Source organism: Parasteatoda tepidariorum, chromosome 9 (assembly GCF_982258835.1).
Source record: "Parasteatoda tepidariorum strain Cologne lab strain chromosome 9, Ptep-v5.0, whole genome shotgun sequence".
Classification (NCBI taxonomy): domain Eukaryota; kingdom Metazoa; phylum Arthropoda; class Arachnida; order Araneae; family Theridiidae; genus Parasteatoda; species Parasteatoda tepidariorum.
This window is the reverse complement of record NC_141763.1, coordinates 88,195,170-88,221,053: the sequence shown is the minus strand read 5'-3', so window position 1 is coordinate 88,221,053 and position 25,884 is coordinate 88,195,170. Positions and strand designations below refer to the sequence as shown.

Here is a 25,884-nt window from a genome sequence, read left to right as displayed (position 1 = left end):
GGAGACGCTTGGCTGACCGACTTTGTAATAAATAGAGGCATTTGATTGGTCAATTATACCATCGTTTTCATCTTTATTGGTTAATTGTCATGTTGTATTTACTGAAGCAGTGTGTAAACTGAGTTCAGCGAGAATGGCTTTTTAAATGTGCATTCCTTTAGATCCGTTTGTAACTGTAACACTAATAACTTTGGTTTGCAGGCGTAAATCAATCTTAAGAAGAGCAAAATCAGCAGCCAAAAGCGTTCTAAGTCAACTTCCTTTGCCTGGATTGATGGTTAATCAATGATCTTTTTAATCATGTTTTGATGACCAATGCTGGTTTCTTATCTCTGAATCTGTATTTGTGCCACAGTTCAAATATTTAGAAAAAATTTTGATGTACTTGTAATTTCTTCTTATTTTATGCTTATATTATCACATTCTTCCGCTCTTTTTTATTATTAATTTCTCTTCGAAAATTTCAGAGAATATACTTAAAAAATGAGTGAGCGACCAGTCGATTCGGAAGCAACTAATGTGTTCCAAGTAAATGCATATCCAACTATATTTTTTAGTTATGTATAAAAATATTTGTTCCTAATGTTATTTTCATTAAAAATATAGTTATTTAGAATATAAATTATCTATTTAAATTATATTAGAATAAAATTTGTCAATGTTCTTATTTGTTTGTACAGGGAAACCTGTCTGAGTGAAACCTAGCGATGCAATTAGACAGGTGGTGAAATTGTTAAGGGTGAAAAGTCATTGTCTTTTTGCTCATTTCTTAGAATCACGTTATTCTTAGTGTTATAAAATATTAATATACTATTCATAAAAACTCAACCTCTGAACTTAAGGAAATATTTGGCTCTCATATAGACAGCATTAATTAATATACTTTTTAAGCAAGAATATAAATAATTCTTTTTAACAGGACTTGTAAATTTTAGTTAGCAAGGAACTTCTTATATCTTGAAAAAATTATGGTATACAAAAGTGGGTATAGAGTGTTTTCATCTTGGAAAAAAAATTGGTGAGAATTTCTCACCCTTTCTCAAAAACATGGTAAGATTTCAAAAAGTTAAGTGAGATTTCTAAAAATTAAAAAAAAAAAAGGCACAATATGTCTTGAAAAAAAAGTCGCTTCTTTAATCATAATAAATTTTTAAGATCTTCTAATTTTTAAAGCATTGAATATTTTTCCTGCATCATCATATGGAAAATGTTCTACATCTACTTTTTCATCAGCTATTCTCATTTGGTTGCTCAGATGCATATTTGTTTCGTTTTGATCGTTTCTACCCATAGGGTGACGCGGGGTAATTCACGATCACTCTGTTTCTGGGGTAAATAATGATCACCTAAGTTTTATTTTAAAAAAAATGTTTTTTTTTTTTAAATTTAGGACATGGACAAGAATGCTTGTACACTTTACTAAAGTATAACTACATTTACTTAAGAATAATTTTTTGTTTAATCTTACAAAATAAATATCTTTTAAACTGCTTTCTGTATTTTCCATTTCAAAGATGGGTTTCAAAATGTGCGCATTTCTACAAAGATCTCCCTCCTTCTCTTAATAATAAATATTTTGAGTCACTTTCTTTTTCTTTGATATAAAAGTAGTGTAAGCTTTTGTTTAATTGTTTCACATCTACTGCAAACATTATAATTGATTGTAGGAAACTATATCAAATGTTGCTCCCTACAGATGGGGTAATTATTGATCACTGGGGTAATTCCTGATCATTGTCATTTCTTCTTATAAATAGTATATAAAATAGCTTATAAATACCTAATTGTCTTTTCTTAAATAACAGTTCATATTTATTAAGTGGAACAACTATAAAATATATTTTAACTGTCATCACAAAATTTGTTTTTAACTGTATACAAGACTGTATTCTGATTTGCACCATTTCTGGTTTATCTTACTTTGCTTCTATCTTAATTTTATGTGTGTACATCGTTAGAATAATTTTTAAGTTTATAAATTAGCCTAGTATAAATATGGTGAGAAATTAAAAGCCTAAAAAGGATACTAAGTTTCTAGAAAACAAAATTAATGAATTTCTTTTAATGATTGAAAATGAAAATTTCAGTGTGAGAGCTGCTGCCAGAGCTGTTGACATTCCTTACTTAACTTTACACTTTCCTTTAATGAAGTTAAAAAATCCAGCAAAAGTAACCCATGTGAAAACTCTCTTATATTTCAGAAGAACATGAGAATGAGTTGGCTGATTGCCTAAAATGTATGGCACGATGCAAACATTTTTGAAAATTTAAAATGTTAATCGTTCTTCTTGCTTTTAAATAAATCATTTTATTAGCTGCTTAAACATAGCTTTTTGGTTTATTTGTTTGATCTTGATGTCTTATTTGTTAATTACCATTATATAATTATTTTTAAACAGCCCCTTTACAATAAAAACTGGTGATCAGTAATTACCCCAGAAGTGATCAGGAATTACCCCAGAAATGATCAAGACCAGGGGTAATTCCTGATCACTGAAAATTTAAAATCTTTTAAATTCTAATTAGATTTTCAAACAAAAGAAGGTGGCATTGGACTCATCTCATATAGCCTCAAACTTCCAGTAAATATTAAAATTCTATTTTGAATAGTTTTTTCACAAAATAGATGTTTGCGTTTTTTGATCAGGAATTACCCCAGGTCACCCTATTTGTTTCATTTTCATTTGTCTAATTCGGAGTAGAAGATATTGCCTTTACATGGTATTTGTCCATCTTACATTAATGTGCAAAAAATTTGAACGTCTTGCATGAAGAAACCTTACCTACGGTAAACACGTGGTTGCAGAGAAATGCTTTTTGAAAGAGGTTCTGTGGTTTCCAGGGATGGTGTTCTGTTGTTCTTAAAGGTTCTGAACAATACTGGTAAATAAGGAAGCTAGATAATGGGGGAGATGTTGAAAATAATGAAAGATACAGGAAGAAAAGTGAAACGGATTTTATTCTGAATGAGAAATTTTTTTTCAAAATGTGAGAAATTCGCAAATTTTGAAATTGGTTTATAGAATGCGCAAATTTCTAATGGTAATCATTTTTTAATGTGAGAAAAGATAAAAATATGCGAAATTCTCGCATTCTCGCGCTGTAGTGAAAACACTGGTATAAAATCAAGCTTTGTATAAAGAAGGCTCTAAAACCATTAAATTTATTTTACTGACAATTTTGATGCATTTTATATACATTGGATTCATATAGATTAAATATGAGGCATAACTTATTTATATTGTTTGATTTTTTGTTTTCATCAATGCATTTTGTATACATTGAATCCATATAGATTAAATATGAGGCATAACTTATTTATTTTGTTTGACTGTTTTCGTGGAGTAATGCATTCAAAACAACATGTTTAGATATATCCAGTATACCCCTGTCATAACATGGGTATTTTCCAAAATTAGTAGGTAGATATTACACTTTAAAGAACATTTGAAACTATTTTTTTATAATTAAAAATGCTCTTTAAATGTATAATGATTATATTTAAAAAGTAAAACAAATGTTATAAGATAATTTTTTTTGTTTATATTAATTAGTTAAAGAGTTAATGTTCATGGTAATCAAAATAAGGTCTCACTTTGGATGCTGTATATTTTTCTGAATTCTACAATGAATGCTCATTTATATTTTCAAATATGCCCACTAGGTTGTAGCACCGTGTTATTTACGTAATTTTTTTAATTGTATAATATGTCTCTTATATTGTTATTTCTCTCCTATCATTCTTCTCTTTTAAAAATGAAATTTAAAAGAAACTCTCTTTTAAGTGTTAAAATTATTATGTAGCACAATAATCAAACAAGTAAATTATTTTTTAGTTATTTCATTATAAAATACAGAACATTAGATAATTACTAATGGAGAAGTAGAAAAAAAAATATCCGTATCATACAACATTTAGCTAACCCTTTTTACCCCATCTCAGAAAGCAACTCATAATAAATAGAATTTTGAAATTATTCTTAAATTTCTATGTTGATCTGTTCTTTAGATGCCCTTTTACCAGTTTAAACTAAAATTAATAGTTTTTGCCATTTTTTAATGATATTAGAACAAAGTTCATCAAGAGCTTACTGTGCGATCATAAACATATAGTTAGTAAACATTAAATTTTTTATTAGTTTCTAAAACTGAAATTAAAATGCTTGCTGCAATCTCAGTAAATGTCTCTAAAAATATTAAACAAATTTTCTGAATTTAAAAGGAAAAAATTGATTATTTTTTCTTAACATATTCCCACTTTATCCCACCCGACCCTATAAGAAATTACAAAGTTTCTTATAAATTTAATATTAAGTTGATAAGTTAGTGAAAATACATTTGTATTCTTTTGTTAGTGATGCATGCCAGTTATTTTTAAAAATATATATATTTTTTAAAAATAATTAATTTTTTTAAATAACTAATTTTTTATATATATTAATTAGCCAGAATATAGATGTTATTAAAAGACTTGCTTTGTGTTTTTGTGATTTGTTTAACCATCTGAGCATCAGTCCTACCTTCAGAACTTTCAAATGCAGGCATTTCTGGATCTAAAAACCGTTTCCCCATCTTATTGAATGGGAAAATAGTGAGCAGCAGGATAATACTGCTCAATTTTATCCAGGGACTCAATGCTTGGAGGTTTAAGGACTTTTTTTCCATTCAGAAGGTATATTAATGTTTTTAAATATTCATTATAGGTTATGTCATCAAGTTTATTACATTGGACCCGGTTAATAATAGGAGGCTTGTCTATTCCCTTGGTTTTTCCTTTGCTAGTTTACAATTTATATCGTTATCATTTTAAGAATAAAATATTCAGAGATCGATCCCTTGAAGATAAAGTTGTTTTAATCACAGGAGCTAGTTCAGGACTTGGTGAAGGTATGTACTCTATATTAAAATACTTTCAAACTAATTTAGATGTGTTCTACAATGTTATTTAGTGAAATTTTATTATTTCTTAATGAAGATGAAAACTAAAAATTGTTTGCATTTCTTATGAATTTTGAAGTTGCCTTGTAATATTTATTTATAGAATTATATGTGTGTTTTATGTATGCCATGATTACCAAAGTATTTTGCCATGTAAATGTGTTTTGTAGTAACTGCATTTTTAAACACTTAAAATCTAAATTTTTTTTTAAGTGATTAACATTATAAGGCTACAAAAGGTTGATATGATGCTTTTTAATTGTTTTTGGCTTTTAATTTTTTGTTTTAAACTGTATTTTACTTCCTGAGCCTCATTCTTAGCTTTTTCCCAACTTTTAGTAATAGGGTTTACTATATCAAGAAGCAGTTTTCTCTATGTTTTTCAATAGGAAAATGAAAGTAATATCAGTAAGAATTTGCTCAAGATCTCAGCTCTTGGAGGGTTAACCCATAAATATTATTAATATGATATGCAATATTTAACCAGCTCTCTAATTTTTTCTCTATTTTACTCTATTATTTTTATTTCACGCAAGTATTTAGAGTGTCCAAAAAACAATGAAAAATTAACAAACAGATGATGCATGTAGTTGCTATATTAATACAGGGTTGCTACTCCACAGGGAGAACAGGGAAAACCTGGAAAATACAGGGAATTTAAAAATCACCTAAAATAACAGGGAAAATACAGGCAATTTTGATTTTTTCTTTACAAACTGGGAAAATACAGAGAATTTTGTTTTTTTATTTTGGTCTTTTAAAAAATGGTGACCACTCAAAGCGTAATCTATGGGATATTTAACCATGATATTTCAGTAATACAAAACTATTTCATTACCATCTTCTTGCTTGAGCTTGTCAGATATGTGGCACCTCTGCATGTGTTGCATTTTGTACCATGCTCCAAGCCCAATTTTTGTCTTCGGTCGCCTACTTCGTTTATATAGTCTGACAGTCCCTTAATGGAGTTAAGGTGAAGCTCTTTAGGATATGGATTGCCTAAGATAGTGAGGCACGTAAGGGCGAGGGCATCACACTCGTATAGGATGTGATGTGCTGATTCTACCGCTTCACGGCATTTCCGACATATTGGTTCTTGTTCGAAAAGTCCCATTCTATGTAGATGTTTCCTGAAATGATAGTGCCCAGTGATGATGCCTACAATTGTTTGAATCTTCAATCTTGGGAGCCTAAGAATTTCAGAGGCAATTCATTTACCATAGCATTATTTAAGTATGTTCAGCTGTTTTTCCAGCAGTTGAAACTAATAAATATAGTTAGCCCAATATAGCTCACACAAGAGCACAGTAATTGTTGTTTCCTCTTAATATATTGCGTATCACATGTACAGGGAAAACACTGATAATTTTTTTTCCAGATTTGAGTGGCAACCCTGTAAATATCATTCCATGAAGTAAGCTTATTTGTGAATGGAATTATCAAATCATAGTTAAATTCACTAAATTCATGCTAATGAATTGTTTGTTCTTTGTATTGGTCTTTATCAATTATTTTATTGATTTTGAATTTTTTATCATAACTGCCTAAAATTGTAAAGCTTGTTCTTCTTTTTTAGCATAAGAAAATCTCAAATGAATTGGCATATTTTTGGTAAATGCCTTTTCATTTAATAATTTCAATTTCTGAAAGAAATATATCCTTTTTCCTTCAAAATAGTGTTGGTTAGCTGAAAAAAAAATGGAAGGTCTGTCCCCTCATATTATTTATGCATATGCATCAGGTGTCTGTCTAGGTTTTTCTAATAGGTACCTATTTTGTGAAAATTTAAACATAATTTGTGACAAAATAAAAATTACATTAAAAAAACTCAGCACAAAAATATGTATTTGTCGTTTCTTAAGGGATACAAAAATAAAATTTTAAGAAAAAGTATTTTGTGAAACAACCGTTTTTCCTAAAGTTGAATTTGTGAAACTACCGTTTTTCCTAAAGTTGAATTTGTGAAGGTACGGTTAAACGGTAGTAAATTCGGACTGAACAGACCCCTGTACATGCATATAAATCATTGAATTAGAATTTTTTAAATATTCTATTCCATACTTTTCTATTCTTTCTGATTTTATTATTTTCTGATTTTATTATTAAAATCAAAAACTTTGAATTTTGTTATCAATTCTGTTGACCTCCTCCTGCTGTTAACAGTTGAGTTAAGTTAACAGTTGAGTTAAAAAGGTAAAAATTAAGATCAAAATCATTTTTTTTAGGAAATTGTAATTACGAAAATTGTAATTAAAAGTATTACCATGAAGTATTAATTATTTTAATGTGGCATATTTGAATTATGTAATTTTTATGTTTATACTTAGAAACTGGTTACTAAAAAAATATAAACAATAAATGAAAACATAAATGCACTACTAGCCTTTTATTATACTATTATTGCAATGAAGTAAACTTTTATTTCTTGCAGTCTTATAGTATAATTAATTTTATTTATGCTAAAAATGTTTCCTTTTGAATTAATTTTTGCATTTAATGATGTTATTTAAGTATTTCAGTTTCAAAAAATTTTAATGTTTTTTTTAAAATTTGTAATCTAGCTTTGTCACATGCTTTCCACAAAGCTGGTTGTAGAGTCATTTTGGCGGCTAGGCGTAGAGATGCCTTGGAAAAAGTTAAAGAGGATTTGATGACGAATGTAAGATAAAATGAAAAGTTTCATTTTAAATACTTAGTTGTGTAGCATAGCTAACTAAACACATGATTTTCACTCACTATGTAATGACAAATTGTATCTATCTTAAATAATATCTAACACTGAAGTGCCACTGAATTACTCTCATTGTACTATAAAATGTTAAAGGTGACCAAATTTTCCTACTCTCCACACTTTCCCCTACACCATGTTCTTGGTTTCAATAAATCTTGCTCTTTTCTGTTGACAGTATGCTTCAATCAGAAGTATATACTTAGTTGGACAAAAATCAAGATTTGTTGAAACCATGGATACAGAGAAGGGGAGAGTGGGTAACCTTGAGATGCCAAATCTATTTACAATGAATATAGGAAATGGTGCAGTGCTGCACAAACTATGGAAATTTTATTGTGCTGTAATTTATGTACACACTAGGACTTTGATGTAACTGCATATATAGTTAGCATTATAATTCTTGTTATATAAATTAGTCGTTTAAATTACCATTGTAGGTAAAACTTCTAATTTAGACGCCTTTAGTAGCTGACAAACAATAAGTGCTTGATGCATGGTCTATTTCAATTTTCAAAAGTATCAGAGATTAAGAATTTTAAGCTTCATCTGTTTTAAGAGTGTGCCAAAAATGTGTGGCTGGTGGTGAAAAAAAGACTAGTGACTAGGCGAACTGCTATGAATAATTAGCTTATAAAGAGATTGATTTAAAACAGCTCAAGTGTATTGTATGTAGCTACCAAAGTTAAATATTATCCTAAATAACCATTCACTGATTAGCAACAATCACAGTAATTACTAAGTAGTTACCACAGCACTCTCAGTAGTGCATAAGTAAGATGCTGCATTTCTAAATTTTTCAAGGATTTCAGTATATATATATATATATATATATATACACACACACACACACACACTTGCTCTCTTCTGGATAAATTGCGAGTTTGAAATGTGACACTTTTTGAGCTTGATGGGGCACTTCACACATATTTCTTATTGACATAAACTCAAGGTTGCTGTTTTTTGACTTTTGTCACTTTCTTGTCAGGGTGCAATATATACACATAAAATAAGATCTTGCCTTAGTTTAAATATAGAAAATTTTTTAATGTATTTTTAATTATTTAAATAATGCTAATGTATTCATAATTTGTTATTTGCAAACCTTGACAAGGTAATATATTTTTCTGTATATAAGTCAACTTTTTGAACATCTAAATTGTAATAATATTTAGAAGGTCGTCTTTTACACGATTAACACATACCAACTCAAAATTATTTTTGTTTTAAAATCGGAGGCTGAGCAGAAAAAAACTAACTTAATCTATAAGCTATGCAAAAAGAAGAAAAGTAATATACTATTATTCAATCATGATAGCTATTCAGTTTATTTCTTCAAATAGATTCTAAACACATAATTTATGTAATTAATTTAATTTTTTTTGCATGCTCTTGTTTAACTTTAACTGCTGAAAGTATGTGCAACTCCATAATTCAATGATTTGTTTTTCTTTCAGTATCAGTCAAAACATATTCCTGCCGTTGTTACATTAGATCTACATGACTTGAAAACAATCTCAGAGAGAGCTCAGGGTACTATAAATATCTATGGACATATTGACATTTTGGTGAACAATGGTGGGATTAGTTATCGGGGAGAGGTATCTGATACCAGTTTGGAAGTGGATTTAAGAGTGATGGTGACTAATTATTTTGGACCAGTAGCTCTCACTAAAGGTTATTTCAATTATTACATTATGTTTTTTTTAACCCCTTAACTGCCGCGGGCGTATATATACGTCTCGGCCAGACGGTACGTTAACCAGACGTGCCAACCCTCCGGCTTTTGGCCGGAGACTCCGGGTTTTTGCAAGTTATTTCCTCCTCCGGGATTTTCTCGAAAATCTCCGGTTTTATCACGCTGAACGAAATTTTCTTCCATATCCGTCTCAATTGCGTCACCACTCTGGCCACGCCCAGCTCTGACGCAATTCAGAGCTGGGCGTGGCCTGAGTGGTGACGTTCATCGGCCAATCAAGAGCGCTATTTCACCTTTCCTTTCTGCGTCTGCTATTAGTAGAATAAGTGCTGAGTCAGGCTGCTCTTTGTGAAAACTGCTTTGCGATTGGCTGCTTTTGGAAGCAAGAGAGTTCGCTGTATACACTGAGAAATTATTTTCGGATCTCTTTCGTTGTACTGTGAAGTGAAGAGAAGTCAATATCAGCAACTTGGAATCGGAGTTTGTTTTTATGCACGAGCGTTGATTTTTATGACTTCTTAAGTCAGTTTTCTGCGTGGATATATATTATGGCGGCGAAAAAAGTTAATAAGAAGTATTTAACTTCTTTTAACCAATCTTATTCGGAAGAATTTCCAGGAATCATTCCTTCTAAAAAAGGATCAAATTATGCCTTCTGCACGTTTTGTTCAGTGGATTTTTCAATAATGCATAAAGGCAAAGGTGACATATCCGCTCATGTTTCGAGACAGAAACATGTCGATAATCAGAGGATACGCACAGAGAATAAAAAAATTGATTTTTCTGTGAAAAAAAATGATAATTCTGCAATCCGCGCTGAGGCGCTCTTCACATCATTTATTGTGGAACATAATATTCCCATCAATGTTGCCGACCATGTTGGTCCCCTAATGCGGAATATGTTCCCAGACAGCAAGATTGCCAAGGAGTATAGCTGTGCGAGAACAAAAACAACAGCGATTGTTGGAGAAATGGCAAGATCCAACAAATTGGAAATTACTAATCTGCTAAAAAGCAACGTGTTTTCCATTTCTACTGATGGAAGCAACAAGGGTGACAGCAAATTGTTTCCAATTGTTGCTACTTTCTATGATGAGAAGAAAACACTGATTGACTCATGTTTGATATCTGTGCCTGCTTTGGAGGGAGATGCCACTGGTGTAAATATATCTAAACTCATTTTAGATACTTTGACTTCTAATGAAATACCTTTAGCAAATTGCTTAGCTTTAGGTGTGGATAATGCTCCTGTGATGACAGGGAAAAAAAATGGAGTGGCAGGAATGCTTACTAAAGACATTCCAGACTTATTTGTGCAAGGATGCTTATGCCATCTTTTAAATTTGGCAGCTGAAAAAGGGGCAAAGTGCTTGCCAATAAATATCGAAGAATATATTGTGGATATATTTTTTTATTTGGAAAAAAGTGTTAAGCGCAAGGAGCGTCTTAAGAAATTCCAAGAATTACATAGTACGGAGGTACGTAAAATATTGAAACATGTAGGTACTCGATGGTTATCTGTTGGACGTTGTCTGTCCAGAGTTTTACAGCAATGGGAGCCGCTAACTTCTTTTTTTAAAGAAGAAGTGAAGAGCACTCCAAGTGTTGCCCTTCCCAATTATGTCATTCCAAAGAAGAAGAGTAACCTCTCTCACAATGAAGCAAGAAAGATAATAAAAAAAAGAGAAGATGACAACGTTATGCCTCCTCCATCAAAAAAACCAAAGGTAGAGGACTTTTCAGCAAAGAATGAAATTCTTTCCAGAGAAGAAAGAATCTTCATGTTTTTGTCTTCAGACCTAAATAAAGCCTTTGTACACTTCTTGCTATTTATAGTTCCTCTATTTGAAAACCTAAATTTGCAATTGCAGAGTAACATTCCCAAAATTCATGTCATGGGGCAGTTAATGAATAACCTTTTCAAGGATATTTTATCTAAATTTATGCTACCCAATATAGTAAAAAGTCAATCCAAAAGCTCTTTATTGGATGTCAACTTTTATCTTCGAGAGAACCAGAAAGATGATTGTGACCTAGTAATTGGACATTCCACTTTATCTATTGTTGAGACTTTGAAAGGAAAAGACAAAGATTCTTTTTATTGCGATGTTAGGAAATATTTTGTAAAGGTTTGTGACTACATGCGACAAAAATTTCCTTATAATGATGAGGTCGTTATTAATGCAGAAGTTGCAAATCTAGACAATGTGGAAACTACATCTTTTTCCAGCATTAGATTTTTTATTAATAGATTTCCTCAGTTGTTGCAAATCTTAGGGGGTGATAAAGATTCAGTGTTGGACAGTTTGCAGTCCCAATTTAGCTCTTTGCAACTAGAATCTATTGATTGTGTTCAGTCTGAAGAGCGGATGGATTCTAAATGGGCAAAATTATCTGTTGTATTTGAAAATAAATATGCTATGTTGTCTAAATTTATGCTATCAATTTTGGCAATTCCCCATAGCAATGCTGAGTGTGAGCGCATTTTCAGTTTAGTAACCAAAGCTCACACACAGTTTAGATCTTCAATGTCAGTAAAAAACTTGGAAAACTTAATCACTGTTAAATCTAGAATTTCTGAACCCTGTTATAAGCAGAAGTTTGATGATGAATTTTTAAAAAGAGCTAAAACAGCCACTGTCAATCATAATAATAATAATAATTAAAATTTTATTTATTAGTTTTTATTTTATAATTCCTTAAAAATTTTGATCTTTAATCTAAAATATTTTTAATTAAAAATGAAGTTTCTAATTTTTCATTTAAAGAAAGGTATTGATTTAGTTTCCTAAACTTTTATTTATTATATTTTTTAAAAATAACAGATGGTTTGGCCCATTTATTTATTTATTTATAATAAATGATCACTAGCTTGAATCAATTTATGGTTAACTAAGTGAATTTTCTTGTTGTTGTTACTATTTAACATTATAGATATTAATATTGACAGTTGTTTAATTTTGATATATAATTTTAACAATATGAATGACTATTTGAATTATTAATTATGTACTAAATAAAGTCTCTCTTAAGACAAAAGTGTTGTTTTTAAAATTTTTGTGTCTTATTTTGCATGTTTAACTCTTGCGTGATAATTTTTCTCTTCCTTACAAAAGCCTCCTCTTTTTTCATTTTCCCAGGTTGGCACGTCTGCATTAACTGCCGCAGGCGTATATATACGCTTTCCCGAAGTATGATGCTTTGCATTGCGCTGCTATAAATAGAACTACACCCCTTTTTCAGAATGCAGTAAAATGACCTTGAAAGTGTTAGCTTTGCGAATGTATTGCTAATTTCGGAGGAGGGGGAAAAGGATGTTATGGAAAAGTGATATCGTATGAATCGCTTGTGTGTATTTATTTCAGTAGGGTCGGGTTTATTCTTTTTTCGCTTTTGTTTCCCGTATGTATTTGGTGCTTTTTATTTTTTCCATCAACGTCTTCAAAGAAAAATGCATCACGAAAATGTGCTGTTTGTTCAAGAAAAAAAATTCGGCGTGAATCCCGCTATCAGTGCGATAAATGTGATGTTGGTTTATGTGTCCAACCATGTTTCAGGATTTATCATACAGCAGCTAAGTTTTAACATCTTTTATATTGTATTTTTATTATTTAATTTAAATTTTGTATTTTCTTTCTTTCCTTTTTCTTGTAAAATGAAACTGTTTTTAAATTGCAAAGCGTGTATCATTTTTCCCACTCCAAACACCGTGTAAGAAAGTGCACTTGAGCGAAAAACGGTGGCACTGGGGAGTGAATCACGTTAATTTCACTCGGCAGTTAAGGGGTTAAGCAAATTATATATTGTTTTTCATAACGTTTAAATTTATAGAGGTTCAGTGAAATTGATCAATACTGCACTCGTCATTTTATGTGATCATATCTGTACTCGAAGATTTTGATTTCAATAAATTACTTAGATGACTAACCTAATATCTTTTTCATGTATTGTATTTTTAAGTGAGTAATATTTTCTCTGTTTTTAACTGAATCAAAAGTCTAATCATACAATTTATATAAATTAAAAATAAGACTAATTAATACAAATTTATATAAATTAATAAAACTTTAACTTTCAAAAATCTTGTTATCATGTTATTATATCAAAAAAAAAAAGAGAAAAAAAAAGTTTTTTAAGTCCTTATGAACATATGTGTAAGTTATTCAATTAAAACTTACTTATTATGATTGACATCAGATTATTGATGAACCTAAATAATTAAAGTATTTCGATTTTTTAATGAAGTTTCAATTTTTTAATGATGTTTCAATTCCAATTTCTTTAGGTAATCTATGTTGTACTGTATTGTGTTATCAGTTTTTTAAAATATATTTTAATTTTGATTGTTTTTCGGTAAAAAAAAAAAGATTTATTTTTGCAGCCATTTTGCCATCAATGATTGAGAGAAACTCTGGATGTATCGTTGCTGTTAGTAGTGTTCAAGGAAAAATCGCCATTCCATTCAGATCAGCTTGTGAGTATTCATTATAATCCACATTTGCAATTACAAATAATAGTTTCTTTGATTCTTGTAAGATTTAGCTCCAGAGTATTTGTTTTTTTATATGACTTGAAATTATTTTTAATCTGTTTAGTTAAAAGAAAATGGTTATTATTTTCATAAAATTCAATTATTTTTAATATTTTGTTAACTTTAGTTTACTGATCTCAATTCTCAATGTTAATTGAACCTTTGCCATTCAAAAGATAGTTCCTTTGCCATTCATAAGATATCAGAGATTTTTTTAAAAAAAATTGGAACCATGAATGCATTTGCTAAAACTGTTATTGTTTTGTTTAGTACAGCACCTGAGGTTGAGTAAATAGAAACAGAATTTTGTAGCAATCAACATTTCTAATCTTGTTTCAGTCTTAAAAAAATTGAGGCTTATGAAAAAAAGTGAATTCCCAAAAAGATCTTGTCAGTATTGAAAATTGCTGAAGCATTCACCATTCAGCTTACCAATACATCAAGCAAACTAGATGTGCTTCATGGAACAAGATCAAGATAGCATGATAAATATGTTCTTCATCAAGAATTCAATATATAAGCAATCTATTGTTGTTGCATAATGTTGGAACCTTGGGCTTAATTTTAATTTTGATATACTAAGATTATTTCAACATCTGTCATATCAGCTCACCTTTTTGTTTTGGATTTTTGTTACATTTATATGTAGGGATTCAAACTGCTGATTTAATGTTGTATGCAGAGTTTTCCCTAAGAATAAAAAAGGGCATTTTGAGTTTTGAAAGGGTACTCAATTAATGCCGTAAAAATTCATCAAAACTTGTAATATTATGTAATAACTGAATTTGATTCTCAACAATATTTAAATTACCCTCATATACTATTTTATGTGTATATTTTAAAAAGTAATTCTCACTCATTATCAAAATAAGAGAAAAAATTGTGTGATGATTAATTGATAATTGATAAACAACTTGAAAGCTTTTTTCTACAATTTGAACTGAAAATTATAAGAGCTTTTAAATGTGCATTTAAAAAAAAGGGTATTTACTTAAAAAAAATATTTTAAAACTTGAAATCACTTAAATTCATTAATATACCTTTCTCCCCCCCCCCAAAAAAAAAGAGTAACTTATAAAAATTTAACCAGTTTAGAATAATCCTCAGATAATTTTTACCAGTGTGTAATTATTATTTAAACAGTGAATTACTTTTTTTTAAAATGGAATATGAATAAAAAGGCAGTATTTTTAAGGGATTTTTTCATAAAAGATGCAAAGGGGATGCATATATAGGAATCAAAGGGCAGGCAGGGCAGAAAAATGCATAGGAAGAGCACTGCTGTATGCTGTACTGTATATCCAATATTGTAGTGATTTAAACCACAGTGTTCATCCGAAATGTAAGTAGAGAGTAGAGTTTTTAGAATATAGTTTATCTTAGTTATGTTTACAATTTCTGAATAAATTAATTTAGATTTGTTTCTGTCTTGTATCTCATAAAAACTTCTGAGTATTTATTTTGGAGTTGGTGTAGAGCTAGGCTATGGAAGTCTGGATTATTATTGTTTGTGTCAAGATAACTATACCGTAGCTTTCATTCTCACTTTACTGCCACATTTATTCATTCATCTAAGTACTTATCTTCTTGTTAACAGCATAAGTTCCTTATCTTTTCCCTTAATATAGAAATGCATCCTCTCCTGATTTGTGTCTCAGTTAATACCGTTTTTACAGTTAATAGATAATCAGTTAATATAGTTGTGTCTCAGTAAACAGAGTTTTGTGTCACCTTCATTTTATTTGTCATTCATTTATTCGCAACTTTGTGTTTGTTTTTTCAAATCTGTTTTTATCTTTATTTTGTCTGATGATTCTTGAGACTGAGCTCTTATTGTCAAGTACACGAAATATGTAAACTTATTTTTCTCCATTTTTATAAATTTAAAAGCAAATCAAGTTTTTTACATAATCAAATATATTTTTCCTCTGCAATGTTTAGGAATTATTTATTTTGATTAATTCATTAATTAAGGCCTTATACTTAAAAATTTATTAAATATTAGTTGTCATTAAAATACACCACTGTTCACTACGAAAATACTGTAAATTACTACACATATTTAAACTTAAATGTTTATTTTTTTTTTTTACCTTGATGAATTTCATGTACTTTATAGTTTGTGTACAGTAAGAACTCCCCCAGCCACTAAGTCTGAGGCTGTGTGCTGCTATGGAGACAAGACTTGCGCATTTCAGGAAGGGTAGCTTCTCTTCACTTTTGGGCTAACACAGTAGACTGGAGAAAAATATTACCTTTCTCTCGGCGACCTGAGCCAAAACCTGTCCTAAACAGTGACCCCACACCCCTGTTTCAAATAGTTATACCTCGTTACAATAGTCACTGCCATGGATACAGACGAATGGCGAGAGGAGTTCTTACTTTAGACAAACCCGCATAAATGTGTCTGCCTGTAAATAACTGCTTATACGATTATGTATATTCCATTTACCAACACTGAATATATACTATACTTTGAAACTTATTAAGTTCTCCCTAAAAATGACTTTTGTTATATGCTTATTTTAAGTTTTATCTTGAGTCTAATTTGATGAATGTTTCTCTTAATGTTTACGATGTTCAATCTATAATATATTTCCTTACTATAATTAATCCATCTAGTATGTTTAATGACTATAATTTATCTATGCTAGTATGTTTACTTGTAATTTTTACTTATAATGTTGAATCCATGCTAGTATGTTTAATTAACGATTGTATGTTTAATATGTTTAATCCTTGTTAGTAAATTTACAATGTTTAATCTATGTTAGTATGATTTAGAATAGTTTTTTATTAATATTTGTTTTCTTTCCATTATAAGATTCTGCATCTAAACATGCTACCCAAGCCTTCTTTGATACTTTGAAATCAGAATTAAGCCACACAAATATTCACGTATGTGTTGTTAGTCCTGGTTATGTACAGACTAATCTTTCTTTAAATGCTATGACCGCTGATGGTAGCAAGTATGGAGGTAAATTGTTTTTATAATGTATATTCTTTTGTATAATCATATGGATATAATAGTTTTTAAATGATATGCTGTATTATAGAGAAAGTAACCTATGCCATAAAATGTGAGGTTTCAAAGGCAGTGATAAAGTCAAATTATGTATTTTTAATATTATTAACTTATATCGAATAAAAACAGTTTTAAATAATTTTCATAATTAAAATACAAAATGAAACACTTATAACATTTAGAAAAGTATTGAGTAAACTCCCACAGTTAAAAAGTTTGCAGTAATGTAAAGAAATTAATAATTATATATTATTCTTGATATTATTTACTAATATTGCATAAAAACAGTTTAAATAATTTTTTGCAATTAAAATACAAAACAAAACATGTATAACCTTTTGAAAAAGTATTGAGTAAACACGACAGTTAAAAAAGTTTGCAGTAATAAAGGGAAATTAATAATTATATATTATTCTTTATATTATTTTCTTATCTATAATAAAAACAGTTTTAGTAATCTTCAAAATTAAAATACAAAATAAAACACTTATAATATTTAGAAAAATCTTGATTAACATCCACAGTTAAAAAGTTTACAGTTATAAAAAGAAATTAATAAATTGATTTTCATAATAAATAAATTAGATTGAACTAATATAATGTATAAAATTCGTATAAAAATTCATGTTTAAAGAATTTTTGAACTCTATAAAAACGTATCATAACAAAATCTCTCTGAATACGGAAATCATATTCTTTCTTGCCTGAATAGGTTAATGTTCCTCCAAAAAATGTTTCCTTCAGCTGGATTTTTGAAAACCTCCTATTTTTTATCTTTAAATATAATCTTTAAATCTCAGATTTAAATTTAATTGCATTATATATTAATTTTTATTATTTTCAAGCTTGAAGTTCTCACACGAATTTACAATTTTTAGCCCCTTCATTATTTTTCTTTTATGCTTATTTTTTTTTAAATATTTTCTTGTTTTTTTTGTTATGCTTCTAAAATTGTTGAAAAATAATCACATTCCTGAATTTTTAATTTCATATTTTTCAAAATGCACAAGAATTGATTAATTAAAACTTTTTAAGTCTATGATTTGAAAAAGATTGTAATCGGGTGCTTGCAATTTAAATTTATCAATGTTGTTTATCAAAGTATTAGTAGAAAGTTTTTTTAATATATAAGTTTCATGAAATTAACTGAGGCTATTATGGTCAGTTTTGATCCCAAGTTTTTATATTATATTTATAATCATAACTCAGTGATTTCCCTAGACTTTGGGAACTGTAGAACCTTAGGACTTGGTACTTCCAGATTTTGAATACATATTTTCTGAAAGCAGGTCCCTATTTGAAGTAATATGATTCTGTTAAAGATATAGCACATCAAAAGTAAATATGTTATGAAAATATTCATTTTTCGTTATTATATTATTAATAAAAGTTATTTTTTATTGTTAAGGAAGAAAAAGGCAATTAGTAATTGATTAAAGAATTGTTCAACACGGAATTAAAGTATTTGTCCATCAATTTTCCTTAAAAATTGAAATTAAGTGATCTTTTTAAAAGATAGTACGACTCACTACATTCTTTTTGCTATGTACATGTTGATTAGATAATTTTAAATGATATTTATCTGAAAGTTGGATAACAAGTATTGCAGAAAACTGAATAGTATGAATGTTACTTGTATGGTAAGAATTTAAAAATGAAGTATAAGCTTATGCATTACTTTAAATAACAAGTAATATGAAATGATCGTATTCTGGTAAAGAAATATAATCGAATAATAGATTATTTTTAGTACGTTTTAGTTACCATTTATTTCCAATAAAAAGGCAATAATTAAGGTTAAAAAAGATTTTTTGACTAATTTGAAATGAAAATTACTAATCCCAGAGAATGCGCTGATTATTTTTTTGCATATCTTCTAAGATATTTAGCGTATTTCATAGGGTGTAAGTAATCACTGGCAGTTTCATTTTTAGTTAAATTTTGCTTAACCAACTAGCAGTTTTTACATTGTTTTATTTTCATCTTCCAAGTGTTAAAATAATGTTATACAACTCTGAGTCAAGTTAATTTCCCCCCCTCCTTCTACCAATAAAAAAACTATGGCATTAGCGATAATTTTTCTCTTATCAAATTTTTAGTAGGTGAATTTCTTCAGGCAACTTCTGACCCAGCAGTGTATTATTATTAAAGGCCTTTATTAAGTGCAGGACTGTTAGTAGGCAAAAAATTTGGTGAGATTTTCTTCATATTACACAATTAAATAAAATAAAATTACTACATTCGGAACTGCTGGTGGGTTAATTCAAACTTAATATTATTAATCTTCCATAATCATTATTTCTATAACTTTCCATAATCATTATTTCTATAACCTTCTATAATCATTACATTTGATACTAATTCTCCATTTAAAGTAGAATTTAGTCAATAATATTATTAATTATGCAGCAGTGTATTATTATTAAATAAATTTGCGCTCAATATTGTCCTCTGAATTTTTTTAAGGCATTTATTTTGTTTTACTACTTTTTGTCAATTCTACAGTAAAGCATGAATAATCTAGTATCGACAGGGTTTATATATTACCGAGTTATAATTTTTTCTAGATAATGGATATAAAAGGAAAAAGTAAAAAAAAGTCCATATGAGAAAGTGAAAGTTAGAAAGAATTATTAGTAACACATAGTGTAAAAAAAACTCACTATCTATATTTTTAATTAAACATATAAGCAAGTTTAATTTATTTAATTTTTTTCATTATTTTGGTGCTTTATTGACTGATAATTTATTTGATTGCCTTAAATTCAAATTTTTCTGAACCTTTTAAAAACTTTTGACCCATTTTTTTTTGCATGCATATTGTATTTTTTCCTGGTGGTGATTTAGATTCAGAATCTGATTCTTCATCTTCATCCTTTTCGTTTTGCACAGATGAAATTAATTCATCATCTGTAAAATCATGAACAATAGGTTCATTGGCATCTACATACATCCATTCTTTAATCAATTCTTCAGTTTTTTATTTACTTGAAAATTACTTACATATCCCACAATTTTAAAATTTTTTTTCTGATGATATATGAAAGCCTTTAAAGTCAATCAGTTGTTGTGTCATTGTCAAGTATGAAAAACTAATGAAGGCTAAAGTTTAATGACAGTCATTTTGCAGAGTTGACTGTTGCTCATTTTCCCAAGATCAAAAAACAGCCCAAAATGTGTCTTCAATTGTGTAGCTTTTCATAACTTCAGTCACTATCTTTCCCGAATTAATATCAGTCAAATATTGCTGCATATATTCCATTCGGTAACAATATTTTGATTATCTTATTATATCTTTATTTTGAGGCTCAGTTTGCTTTGTAGTGTTCGGATTTCAATACACAATAGTCACATTTTATCTTTTCATAATTTCTGGATATGTCGAGCTATTGTCAAATCAGATATATTTTGGCATTTGATTTCTCTATGGTTACACGATTCTTTCATGAAAGTCTAAAACCAATCAATGATAATTTCACTTGTGATCCAGTCACGTTTGCACAGGAAATACTTTTATTCCTTTAAATGCGCAATACTTATAACTTTCCCCAATTACAAGCAGTTTGAATTTATTTGTGCTAATTATATTTAAATGCACAAATTTCATAATGAGATCGTTATATTCCTTCATTCCAGAAAACAATTCTTAATTTTTGCATGTTGAATTTCTTTTTGGTAAATATTGTCAAAACAATGCTGTCTCATTAGAATTGCAGACATTTTGAATCGGAAAAATCTTTTAGGAATTTTTCAAATTCTTGAAAAAAATTAATCTGCTGATAACTTTTCTTCCGATAATGCATGCATTGATATATAGGGCTGATTGTGTGCCGGAAAAAATCCGGATTTCCGGAATTTTCGCTAACAGTGATCCGGAAGTTTCCGGAGTTCGATGGTTCAGACGTTTCAAAAAATCATTGATCACAGAAGTTTCCAGAAATCAAATTTTCAAAGGTGGAACTTAAAAACATAGTTTATTTTATTTGTTTGTAAAGGGGAGCCAGAGAGATACTTTATAAGCTTACATTCATGATTAATATAAATTTTTTATCAGTAAATGGTTGTTATAATCATAAAACTCAAGAAAGAAAGACTATTTGTAAATTATAATTACTTCTCCAGGTCATCATAGGTATGTGTAAAATTTTAAACATATTTTAAGTAAACTAAGAAATATTGAGAAAAAGGAAAAAAAACAGTGTTTAAATTTTTTTCTAATTTTTCAATTTAAAATGTTTTTTTTTTTTTTTTTTTTTTTTTTTTTTTTTTTTTTTTTTAAACTCAAGAGAAATTTTCCGGAATTTTGACTTGAGCTCACAATCACCCCTGGATATATCATGTTGTTTTTTGAGCTTATGAAGCCAACTAATTCTATATTCATAAATATTTTCAAGTTTTAGTTTAGAACCACTTAGGGTCGAGTTCTGTGGCTTGTTATTGCCATTTTTTTCAAATTTTAACAGAATTTTTTTCTGCTTCAAATAGATATCAGAGTTGATAGTTTTAGTGGACTCAGAATTGAATTTTTTTAGTTTTTATTATGAGATTTGTAGTCTGAAGTGAAATGCCTGTGGCAACAGCCATTTTTTGTTCTTGGGTGGTGCTGCTGATTTATGGTTTTCCAGATTATCAATGCTTGATTATATATCTGCATTTTAATAACATATTTATGTATATATACGTATATATATATGTGTATTATATATATGGATATTATATATATGGATATTATATACATGTATATCATATATATGTATATCATGGTGCGTAACGTTTTTTAAAAAAAAAGTGCTTAAAGGTGCTTCTTTTGATTTTTGTTATTTAAAAGCACTTAAAGGTGCTTTTTTATTGGGTGTTTTTAAAAAGTGCTTAATTTTCCTTTTTCGAAAATGAGATATTTCTCTTTACCATGTCGATTTTCACTACATATTATGTGAAAATGTTGTTTTCACATTGTTGTTTTCAACGGTTTCCCAATTTATCAAATACAATTCACTTCAGCTTATTGTTGGTCCGTAGCATATGAAATCGCCAATCGTTTTACATGATTGATGAAATACTGGCAGGTGTGCATGTGTGTCTACTGAGCTGGGTTCGGTGAGATTCTTGCATTCTCATGGAAACTATGTATTTATATATATGTATGCATTATTAATTTAAAACTAATCTGGGTCATGTGGTAATGATAGAAATTTATTCAATTGAATCAATGAAATAAGGTCGAACCGAAAAAGAAACTGATAGATGGAGGGAATTGAATTAGGGTTGACCTCTGTGGCTTCTTATTGACTTTTTTTTTCACATTTTGTCGGAATTTTTCCCCCTCCTCGAATGGACATCAGGGTTAAAAACTATTATCGGAATCAGAAATTGATTTTCTTTTATAAGTTTGATAGTGTGAAATGAAAATCCAGTGGTTCTCAGATTATTTATGCTTGATTGTATGTCTGCATTTTAATAACATATGCATATATATATATATATATATATACATACATATATATATACATATACATACATATATATATACATACATACATACATATATATATATATATATATATATATATATATATATATATATATATATATATATATATATATATATATATATATATATATATATATATATATATATATATATATATATATATATATTATTAATTTATATATGAACCATTTCTTATGTAGTTATGGATAAAACAACAGCGACTGGTATGGATCCAAAGGAAGCCGCCGAGAGTATTATAATAGCTACAGCCTCTAAAAGAACTGAGCTAGTTTTGGCTGGAATGCTTCCAAAGCTAGCTATTCTCATTAGAGATCTTTGCCCATGGTTATATTTTTACCTCATGGGTAGTAGAGCACGTCGCATGAGAGCCTCTAATATGATCAAACAAGACTAGATTATGTGCCATAAGTTACGTATTTTATCTGTTACAATCTGTAAATATATAGAAATTTTTTTAATTGAAACTTATTTGTTACAAATTGTGATTTGTTTATTTAGTTTCCTATTATTTATTTATATTTCATATGCTCTTGTGAATTCTTTAACGCTGTTTTCTATTGCTAAAGTACAGGAAAATTTTACAATTATTTGTTCGGTTAAAAACAAGTTATTTGTAAGTTTCAATATTATAAAAAATATCAAAGGAATTTTTAAACTGTGTTATTACAAATTGTGTTTTGTTTATTTGACTTATTATTGATTTTCTTTTCAACTCCTTGAGGATGTTTTCTTATATTCAAGTACAGTGAAACTTTTACATTTTCATTTCCTGTTAGAAATTAGTTGAAATTAACATTTCAACTTCACTTTGTTGTTTTGAAATAGTTTAGTTTGAGAGCTAAAAAAAATCACTTTGACTTATCCCATTTTGTTTAAAAAATATTTCAAAGTTAAAAAAAAACTTTGAATGCATGATAATTGAATTATTGAATAAACTTTTTATTATTGTTTTCTTCAAATTTAAAATTTTAACTTAAATCTTTAAATAAATTGCGTTAGGCTAAGATACTTTTTAAATAAAGAATCGTTGGATCACAATTAATTCAAGTTATATTATGATTTAAAAGATAATTTTCATATGTTTCATATGAAATATGTAGATGTAAAATTTAGCTATATTTAAGCATTTGAAAATATTAGTTTTCTATTTAAAAGCTATCATGAAAATAACAAATTATCATAAAATTTAAGTTTACAATAAATATTGTTGTTATTAAGTTAATAACTAATAGGTAGGATTTTTGAGACAAATAAATGAAAGTTTTATTTAAATTTGATATTTCTTTTTTATTTTTTTATTATTTTCACATTATATGTCATAGTTGCCAAAACAGTTGTCCTAGTCATTTCCTAAACTTACATTAGGGTTAACTCTATTGCTACATTTATCTTTTCAAAAAGTTGGAAAACCTATTGTTAAAATTTTAAATTCTTTCTTTAAATGAATAAATATTTAATTCAAATAACAACTAAAATAAAAGACTGAAAGAATGTGTAAACAGTCGTATTCTATATGTAACGTTTATTAAACTATGTCTTAATAAAGTATTTTGTGAAAAATTTATAATACTTTTCCCCCATGAATTGTTTTTTTTAACTAATGGTGCTTGTTTACTAAACTTTCTAGTTCTTTTCAGAATGCGTTGATTCCTATATTTAATCTTCCACATACAAATGTTTAATATTTCATTTTTGTTTTCGTTTCTTAGAAACTCTTTAATATTTTCCCCTGTGACATTTTAGTTCTGTTAAAAAGCTAATTATCAATGATGTTTTAATATTAATTGAAAAAATAATAGTTCGAAAAAGATAAATTGCGGTTATGACTTAAGTTTAAAAACATAATTTATGGTGTTCATTAATACATATCCAATTTAATTCAATTAAAGTGTCTCTAAATTGCTCTTAATGAGTTGTTATATTCAGTTTTAAAACTCATTAATTCTCAATCTTTGTTCTGTATCAGCAAAAACTTTTAAGTTTTTGTTTCATTTAAATTATTTTTCATGTCCCATTTTCTGGTGTCAAGCTCTACTTAAATGCAAACACAAAAACTTTTCTTAAAATAACCAATTTTGTGTTGCTTGTGGAGGTGTTTCTCAAAATTATTTTGTCCATAGTGATTTTAAAAAGTTTCAGAATAAATTTCTGATTAAAGTCAGTCACTCTAATTAAAAAGAATTTGAGTAAAAAGCTGAAATAATCCATAAAGTAGTCATTTATAGGTTCTTTGAAGAGGTTGCTAAGATTCGAGGAATAAACATGATAACATTACATACATAACATTTTGTTGACAGTTACATGACATTTTATTAACATGGTTTTTCTCAAAAAACTTGACCATGATTAAAATGTTTGGGCTTCGAAATACTAGGACAAGAAATACTAGGTGTTCTATTAATGCGCATCAATGATCTTTAATGATTACTTTTTTTTATTTAATTTTAAAAGCACTTACTTTCCTCATCCATAATTTTATTTTTATTATAAAGTGATTATTATTTATTTAGTGGCAAAAAGAAAAAAAACTGTCTTTTGCACTTTTTTGTATGGTTACAAAAAATATTTGAATTCTTTTGGTGCTTTCTTATGCTTATTATTTTATGCATCATTTTTTGGTGTTTGATTTACTTCAAATTTTATGTGCTTTTTTTTTTTTTTTAGAATGGTAGTGTAATCATTATCTTGCCAATTTAAATGCATTGATGACTAAAATAGATTTTGTAATTATCTCACTATGTATTTAAATATAGTTATCCTTTTATTTTATGATAATAATTTTGTATTAGAGTTTTTACTTTGTATAAAGAAAGAGTGATTCCAATAAAATAATAATAAGTCTTCATTTTCTGAATTATTCAAGTAAGTAGACTGCATAAAGAATTGGTGCTTTTATCTCTTAATGGTGTTAAGGTTAATGTGCTTTTTACCTATTTTGTACACTGATTTTGAAATTTTATTGGATTTTATAATTCAAAATAATTTAGAAAAAATACGAACAAATTGGATACTAAAATAAGTTAGATATATTTAAAAACATTAGGTGTTTTAAATTCCAGCATTGTTAGTGTATTTTTTTTTTACTTTTGTATATTGTAATGAATTTGTATTTTCAATATTTTTTCATGTGACTTTGTATTTTTTGAATGTTATTATAACATTCTTTAATAAGAGAGATTATGATAAAAATAAGAGATAAACTACTTTTATTTATGATTTTTTTTTGTTACGAAAGTATTTATTTCAAAATTATATCAAATGTTAAAAAATAATTATAGAGCTAATAATATTTTTTCGAAATGAGATGGGATTATTTTTATGTATACTTTTTTTTTATACAGATATTAGAGCTCTTTTTCCGTTTTATCAAATAATGTATAATTTCTTTTATATTTTTCTGTTTCTGAAGTAGTTTGCTTTAATTGCTTCTTAATTCAGTTCTTATAATTTC

At 28.1% G+C, this 25,884-nt stretch overlaps 1 protein-coding gene across 5 annotated transcripts; it reads left to right on the top strand.

Moving 5' to 3' along the window:
• The first annotated feature begins 225 nt into the window (after window positions 1-225).
• Window positions 226-23,817, top strand: LOC107451466 (dehydrogenase/reductase SDR family protein 7-like). 5 transcript variants are annotated; one of them, XR_015429394.1, is made up of 9 exons: window positions 247-381; window positions 468-528; window positions 4,704-4,887; window positions 7,500-7,597; window positions 9,124-9,343; window positions 13,747-13,839; window positions 16,721-16,873; window positions 22,613-23,028; window positions 23,078-23,817. XR_015429394.1 is itself a non-coding variant. In XM_016067566.5 (8 exons), exons 2-8 carry the CDS (start codon window positions 484-486, stop codon window positions 22,825-22,827), a joined length of 1,008 nt encoding a protein of 335 aa, XP_015923052.2. In that variant the 5' UTR covers window positions 247-381; window positions 468-483; the 3' UTR covers window positions 22,828-23,817. The 5 variants fall into 5 exon arrangements, 3 of the variants coding, with proteins under 3 accessions (XP_087008421.1, XP_015923052.2, XP_042900430.2); XM_016067566.5 differs by having other exon boundaries at window positions 22,613-23,817; XR_015429393.1 differs by having other exon boundaries at window positions 288-528.
• Window positions 23,818-25,884: the final 2,067 nt, after the last annotated feature.

Bases quoted from the DNA above. Each gene is read 5' to 3' on its own strand.
- LOC107451466 (XM_087152295.1), top strand. From the start codon at position 484: ATGAGTGAGCGACCAGTCGATTCGGAAGCAACTAATGTGTTCCAA. The intron at 529-4,703 runs GTAAATGCATAT...TATTCATTATAG, and splicing joins AAGCAACTAATGTGTTCCAA to GTTATGTCATCAAGTTTATT. The intron at 4,888-7,499 runs GTATGTACTCTA...TTTGTAATCTAG, and splicing joins TAGTTCAGGACTTGGTGAAG to CTTTGTCACATGCTTTCCAC.